This window comes from Gavia stellata, chromosome 21, assembly GCF_030936135.1.
Source record: "Gavia stellata isolate bGavSte3 chromosome 21, bGavSte3.hap2, whole genome shotgun sequence".
NCBI lineage: Eukaryota > Metazoa > Chordata > Aves > Gaviiformes > Gaviidae > Gavia > Gavia stellata.
The window spans coordinates 4,378,207-4,385,329 of record NC_082614.1 but is presented as its reverse complement, the minus strand read 5'-3'; the positions used below and the strand labels follow the sequence as shown (position 1 = coordinate 4,385,329).

The 7,123-nt window shown below is 53.1% G+C and overlaps 1 protein-coding gene across 1 annotated transcript; it reads left to right on the top strand.

The window, feature by feature from the left end:
• Positions 1 to 3,528: 3,528 nt before the first annotated feature.
• On the top strand, positions 3,529 to 6,710 carry RPLP0 (ribosomal protein lateral stalk subunit P0). Its single transcript, XM_059827685.1, has 7 exons — positions 3,529 to 3,628; positions 4,124 to 4,299; positions 4,397 to 4,484; positions 4,759 to 4,905; positions 5,390 to 5,575; positions 5,953 to 6,093; positions 6,474 to 6,710. The coding sequence occupies exons 1-7, from the start codon at positions 3,575 to 3,577 to the stop codon at positions 6,636 to 6,638; spliced, it is 957 nt and encodes a 318-aa protein (XP_059683668.1). The 5' UTR covers positions 3,529 to 3,574; the 3' UTR covers positions 6,639 to 6,710.
• The last annotated feature ends 413 nt before the right edge of the window (positions 6,711 to 7,123 follow it).

Sequence of the window (7,123 nt, the reverse complement as noted above, 5' to 3'; positions counted from 1 at the left end):
TTGTCTGCACGCCTGCAGTCTGAGCAATAGCACAGCGAGGGCACCCTGTGATCTCAGCGCCACCCTGGCTCCGCTCACTAGAGCCACGTGGCATGTGTGACTTGCTGAGATCAGAGCATCAGCGCAGGCAGCCAAGACCCTGCAAGGGTCTCTCCAGTTCCATTACACTGTAAGGAGATGATACCACTTTTTTTTTTTTTTTTTTAAAGAGGAATCAAGATGTTACTGTGTGGGGTGGTGGGTTTTTTTGTCCCTAGTTTGTTATTCCTGCCTTTTCTCAACACACTGGAGCAGGAGATGGAGTAAGCCCTGACCGTTCCTCAGCACTGATGTCTGCTCCTGTGGGTGACATCCTGTGCCAGGCACCTCCGTCAGCACCCAGGCCTGCTCAGGGTGTCTGCTCCCCTTGCCTGCTGCTCCTGGGAGAGAGGAAGAGTCATCATCACTTCTTTAAGAGCAGCATTTTTCATCCATCCCTGTCATGAGCAAGTATGATGTGTGTATGTTTATCTGGCCTGAAATTTTCCCATCTTTTGGGACCTGAAACTCTCACAAGAGCAGGGAGAAGTGGAGGGGTTTAAGAAGCCAGGGAAAAAAAATTCCAAACTTTATATCCTTTCTTCTTCCCCTCTTTGCTAATAAGACCTGTCAGCCCTTGGTATTTCCCTTTTCTGTGCTCTTGTTAAATGTGTTCTACTGAGAGATGCTAGAGCAATAACCTTTTATATCGACTGTTACTGGTATAACAAGTCCCTTGGGTCAGGTGTGTGTGACACACTTGCAGTTTTACTATCGAAGTAAATACTGTATCCTGTCTTTGATAAGAACTGTAGATTTCTACACTGATTTTGAATTCATATCTAATTTACTTTTAATCCTCTTATACAGAAATTGGTTTTGAAGTGATTTTAAGAAAGCAACTTTTATATCAAGCTGTGCTGTTCTAGGCAGTATGCCAGTTGTGCTGGTTTACTGCATCTGTAACCTCAACGCTTTGTTAAGCCTAACTAACATTGAATATTTTCTTTTTATTGCGGGTTGGGAGGGGCTGGAATCTATGGGGAAGGGAATGTGACTTGTATTTTTTTTCCTAGCACAGGCAGGTGAACTGTGAATAGCTTTTTTCTTTTTTTTTTTTTCTCCCCCTTCCTCTGGGTCACCTAAAAGTGTGTTTTTTGGTTTTTATTGTAACCTGTAAACTGCTGTATTTGAATCACCTGCCGTTCTCCCAAAGCCCAGCTTGCAGGATGTTATAGTGAGTCTTAATATGATGCTGCAGGGGGGAAGAGCTCATACCTTTGCCCTCAGTTTCTCCTCTTCAGCCACCTGAAACCGGAAGAGGGCTAATTGGGGAAGGGTTCCTTTTTCTCCTGTGGAAGAAAGGTCTTGTGACTAAGGAGAAGAAATTGGGAGAGACAGACTCAGTTCCTGACTAGCTGTGTAACTTTGGGCCAGTCACTAAACCTTACCGTGCCTCAGTTTCCCCATCTGTAAAATGGGGGCAGTTTAGCCTGGATTTGTGAGGTTATTATGAGGCTTAGTTCATGTTTGCTAAAGCACTTTTAGGTCTCTGACTGGAGGGTGCTATGGAAGGTGAAATACTACGTTGAAATACCTGATGGCGTTCTGTGGTTAACAGCCAAAGCAGCCCAGGGGTGTAGTGTTTGGAATTACTTCTCCAGAGCGCTACAGCAATATCGCCATCGATGTCTGGTTGTGCTTTTCAGCTTGGCAGGTGCATTAGGGGTCCGGGGGCAACTGTGTGAGAAACCAGCCCAACCTTAGGCTGGAATCCACGTGTTGCTGTCCCGCCTAACCTTGCTGCAGTGCTTCACTGCCCTGCTTGGGTCACTGAAACTGTTTTTCACCGGTTTCTCTGTAAAAATGAACCTCAGTTTGTGGTTGTGAGACAGAAGGGAGCTGTGGAAGCACTAGAGCTAAAGCTGTGTCAGCAGGGCTGAGCGCAGCTCCTGGAGAGTTTGCAAGGCACGAAACCTTACGCACTTCTGTTTTCATCTTTGAAATCAGTCTGACTTAAAACGGACATTTCTCAGTTGGGTGTGTTTATCTCACTAAAAAGGTCAACTTCTTTTGGACGAAAAGCTGTTGTGTCAGGAGTGCCAGAGCCGGGGGGAGAAGATGTTTCTGGCACTACTGCTCGGTGTGTGATACCTGCAAACTGTGTAATCGTGTGCCTCAGTTTCCCTGTCCGGGGAGTCTTTAACCTACCTCACTGCTAGTTGAGGCTTGTGTAAGTGACGCTTCTGGCACCCACGGAAAACCCTGGGTGCGGGGTGCTGCGGAGGGGTGCTGGTGGTGCATGGCGCTGAAGGGGAGGCTCGTCTGTCCTTAATGCTAAACAGATCGTTAAACACTTACCTCCTGAGTGAGATGTTGAGTGTGTCCTGGATTTGTCTGGTTTCTGACATGCTGGGATGCTACACGGATGCTACTCTGCCAAATAATGACTTTTGGTGGCTGCTGCCACTGTGGATGTCCAAAAACGTGTGTTATTTCATTTCTGATGCAGTTTTAGGGTAGGACAGCCACAGTGCTGCCCGAGCTGTCCGGGAGGGTGGCGTGTGGGGAGAAACAGGGTGCGAGGGCTGGGGGTGCTGCCGGAGGAGGGACCCCAAGCACTGGGGGGGGTTTGCTCTGGGGGGGTTTTGTCTTTAAAGGCCTCAGCCCTGGGTGCAGCCCCCCCAGACCAAGTGCTACCCCTGGGACAGGGCTTTCACACAACGTCCGGGCTGGGCTGCGGGATGTTCCGCTGGGTCGACAGTTACTTGATATCTTTCTCCCTTGTAAACTTCTAACTCCGCTTTTTTTTTTTTCCATTTAAAATTCTTGCAGTTATGCTAATAAAATTTTTACCATTATTCTCACCTGTGTGTTGCGATTGTTGTTTCTAGCCCTTAAGCTTGAGAGAAACCAGAAACAAAGCGGGTCACCCCTCAGGGGCTGCTGGGGTGGGGGTGCTCCGAAGGAAGCTCCCCCGGGGGAGCCCGCGGCCCCGCAGCTCGCCCCGTTCCCCCGCCGGGGCCGCAGAGCCCTACCCGCCCCGCAGCGCACTCCTCCGGCCACCAGGGGGCGGCCCGCGCCGAGCCGCGCCTTCCACCGCCGCGCGGCCTCTTGCGCCGCCCGCGCCTTCCGCCGGGGACAGGGGCGCTGCGCAGTAAGAACGGCGGCCTGCCCTGATTGACACGCGGCAGGCAGCCAATGGGATGAGCTGAATTATAGCCGCCGCTCGCTGCGATTGGGCATGAGCCGCGGTATAAAAGGAGGTAGCCCCACCCTCCGGCCTTTCTTTCCCGGAGCCCTCGTGGAGGTAGGTCCGCAACGCGGCGGCTCCTGTGGGGCCGGGCTGGACCCGGACCCGGACCTGGACCCGACCCGGACCCGACGCGGACTGTACCCGGGGTCTTGGGCCGCGGCCGGACTGTCGGGCGGGGAGCCGCGGGGAGGAGGCGGGGGAAGGGAAGGGAAGGGTGCGGACCCGCCTGAGCCGCGCTTTTCCCTGGCAGGCCCCAGCTCGTCTTTAAACCCACCGGGCGATCCTTGGAGCACCGCCGCGATGCCCAGGGAAGACAGGGCTACGTGGAAGTCCAACTACTTCATGAAAATCATCGTGAGTGTCGGCGCGGCCCCGGAGGGCGAGGCCCGCCCCGGAGGCCCGGCCCTGGTGGTGCGCTGCCGCCGCCTGGGCTTCGGGGGCGATCCCGGCCCACAGGGAGCGGTCCTGGAGCTGTTCGGGGCAGCGAGAATCGGGCTAGTGTGTCTGCGGGGGGATTTTTTAAAAAAAAAAGATGGGGTGCCATAGTTTGTCTGTTTGAAGAGCGATTACGGGGTAATAGGAAGAGATTAAGACAGTCCAGACCATTTTTAAGGCTCCTGTGAGGATTTGCTGTGGCAGTTACAGAGATAACTTGTTCAGGGGTCTAACTAGATAGCTGAGTGAAAGGTGCAGCCTTGTGGTGCACCCAGCGTCAGTTTGAGCTGAGCACTCTCAGACTTCTGACAGGTTTTTTTTTTTTTTTTACATTTTAACTTGTTGAGGTTTTAATGCTGCTCTGTGCACTGGTCCAGATTTCATTGTATAGTTACAGTGGTTTTCTTGCTATAGCAACTCCTGGATGATTACCCAAAATGTTTCATTGTGGGAGCAGACAATGTTGGATCCAAGCAGATGCAGCAAATCCGTATGTCCCTGCGTGGGAAGGCTGTTGTGCTGATGGGGAAGAATACTATGATGCGCAAAGCTATTCGTGGTCATCTGGAGAATAACCCTGCCTTAGAAAAGTGGGTATCGCTGTCTGAATGTACTCCTGGAACCTCTGTCTGGGAGGAGGAGGTGTTGTCTGAGAGGCAGAACTGAAGGCTCTCATCTTTCCTTCAGACTGCTGCCTCACATCCGTGGGAACGTGGGCTTTGTCTTCACCAAGGAGGATCTGACTGAGATCCGGGACATGCTGCTGGCTAACAAGGTAGGGGAGATCAGCCCTCGCCATGTCTCTGGGCTGGCAGATACAGAATTAGAAATAAAACTGAATCTTCATGGGGGATACTTGATTAGTAGGAGTCCTCAAGGGTTGGGAACTAGTCCCCTGCAGCCTTAGCCAAACTGCTTAAGTTCAGCTGTCTCACTTGTGTGCCTGGGTGCTGTCCATCCTGGAGGAATGCTTCAGAAAGGAATTGATGCCATCCCATGGGATCTGAGAGGTGAGCATTCTTCCAGCTTCTTGTTTCTCTTTTCTCCAGGTGCCAGCCGCTGCCCGTGCCGGTGCTATTGCTCCTTGTGACGTGACTGTGCCAGCCCAGAACACTGGTCTCGGACCTGAGAAGACCTCCTTTTTCCAGGCTTTGGGCATCACCACAAAGATTTCCAGAGGGACCATTGAAATTCTGGTTAGTGAGCAGCGTGCTGCTGTTGTTGAAGCTCTTCCTTGACTGGAGGGGCCCCCATTGTGGCGGTTGAGGGAGCTGTAAAGATCAAAGCTCCTGTTAGTGCTGAAATACTGCATCAGCAGTCTGACTGCTGCACTTTGGGAACTTGAAGGAGGGTGTCTGGCTTGGCTCAGGTGTGCTGTGCGGGGTGATTTAAGTTCTCCATCAGATCTCAGCTGTGTTGGTAGGCTCTGCTGGAGGAACAGGCGAGCTACCTGTAGGTAATGCAGGAAGGGCGCTGCCTCTCATCTAGCTGAGATGGACCTGCTTGTGTGGTGTAGGGCTTTCTCGACTTGTGGAGCTGAACCTGGAGCCTGTTTTTGTTGTGCTTGTTTGTTCCTTCAGTTCCATTTCTTGCCATTAGGAATGTGCGTTTGTGTCCTGTTGTATTGATGTGCCTAAATTTCTTTGCTCATATTCACTCCTTTTCCCCTTATTTCCTCAGAGCGATGTGCAGCTCATCAAGACTGGAGACAAAGTGGGTGCCAGCGAAGCCACCCTGCTGAACATGCTGAACATCTCCCCCTTCTCTTTCGGGTTGGTGATCCAGCAGGTCTTTGACAATGGCAGTATTTACAATCCTGAAGTGCTGGACATCACCGAGGAGACCTTGCACAAGCGCTTCCTGGAGGTGAGTGAGTGCCACAACCCTTATCCGTTACGTTCTACCTCTCTGCCTCACTGCTGTGGCAGCCAGCACTGCCCCAGAATGAAGTATTATCTCTGGTATTTTCTGCGGGGTCCTGCAGAGCTGGGAGCTCTCCCCAGTGCCCTGCAGAAACAGTGTGTCAGGGAGTACCTGCTGTAGGCTTTTTCATCTGAAGCTACTTCAGAAAGCGTTTGAGGCCATTTAAATCTTCATTTCTTGTATAATTTCACTAGATCTGTGTTACTTGTATGCATTGCGTGCTACCCCTCGTTACGTTGGTGTAATGTGCCATCATCTGCCAAGGCTTCTTGTCCAGGTTATTTCTCAGAGCACAGAAACATGAGTCTCTCTCCTCACAGGGTGTTCGTAATGTTGCCAGTGTCTGTCTGCAAATTGGGTACCCAACCATTGCGTCTGTGCCCCACTCCATCGTCAACGGGTACAAGCGGGTCCTAGCCGTGGCGGTGGAGACCGACTACACCTTCCCGCTGGCTGAAAAGGTAATGGCCGAGTGATCTGCTGCTCCAGGGGGTGTTAAAAATGCAGCCGGGCACTTTCACAGAAACACCTTGTGTGCCACCAAGTTTGAAAGGACTTGGAGACACCTGTGTGCGAGGGACCTGTCCTGAAAAGGGGCGCTTGCTTCCATATGGTGCGTAGAAATGGCAGGAGAAAGCTGAATTACCTGGCATTCCTTCCTCCCTGGGGCTATTACACTTGAGTGTAGCTGAAATATCTCTGCTTCTTCATATAGGGCCATGATAAGTGCATCTGTTTGGCTTATGACAAGCTGCAAGTGTTGCCTTTATGATTGCAAAGTTCAGTCCTTCAAAATGTTTGTTTCCTTTGAGTTTACCTTTTTTTTTACCCCCTTTTGCAGGTGAAGGCCTTCTTGGCAGATCCCTCTGCTTTTGTGGCAGCCATCCCTGTGGTAGCTGAAGCGGCTGCACCTGCTGCCGCCGCCGCTGCTGCTCCGGCAAAAGAGGCAGCGAAGGAGGAATCGGAGGAGTCTGATGAGGACATGGGATTCGGTCTCTTTGACTAACGGCAGCCACCGTCTGTCTGTTTGTGTTCAGAGTTGGTCCAGTTGGAGAAATAAAAAGCTATTTTACACCTTCCTGCGTGCCCGCATCGATGGCGTAGTCTTGAAATCACAGGGGGCTTGGGAAGAGCGTAATCGGCGGGGCTCCCGCGTGCTGCAGAGGAGCCCTTGCTCCTCAGGCCCCGCTGCTCTCTGCCCTGCGGGCGGCGCAGCCCGGCCCTCCCCGCGGGGTGGCTGCTGCAGCCAGGGCTGAGCGGAGGCCTCGCTTGGCGCTTGTCTGGGCGGGGGAGGCACCGCCCACCGCTCCCCGTTCCCCTGCGCTCAGGGCTCGGTTCCGCCGTGCCCAGGGGCCGGGGCTCCCCGCCCTCGGGCCGGGCGAGGTGGCGCTCCGCTGCCGGGCAGCCCGGGCCGGGCCAGGCCGCAGCGCCGTCGCCAGGGAGATGGGCCCGCCCCGGCCGGCTGCGCGCGCGGCCCGCACCGGAAGCCGC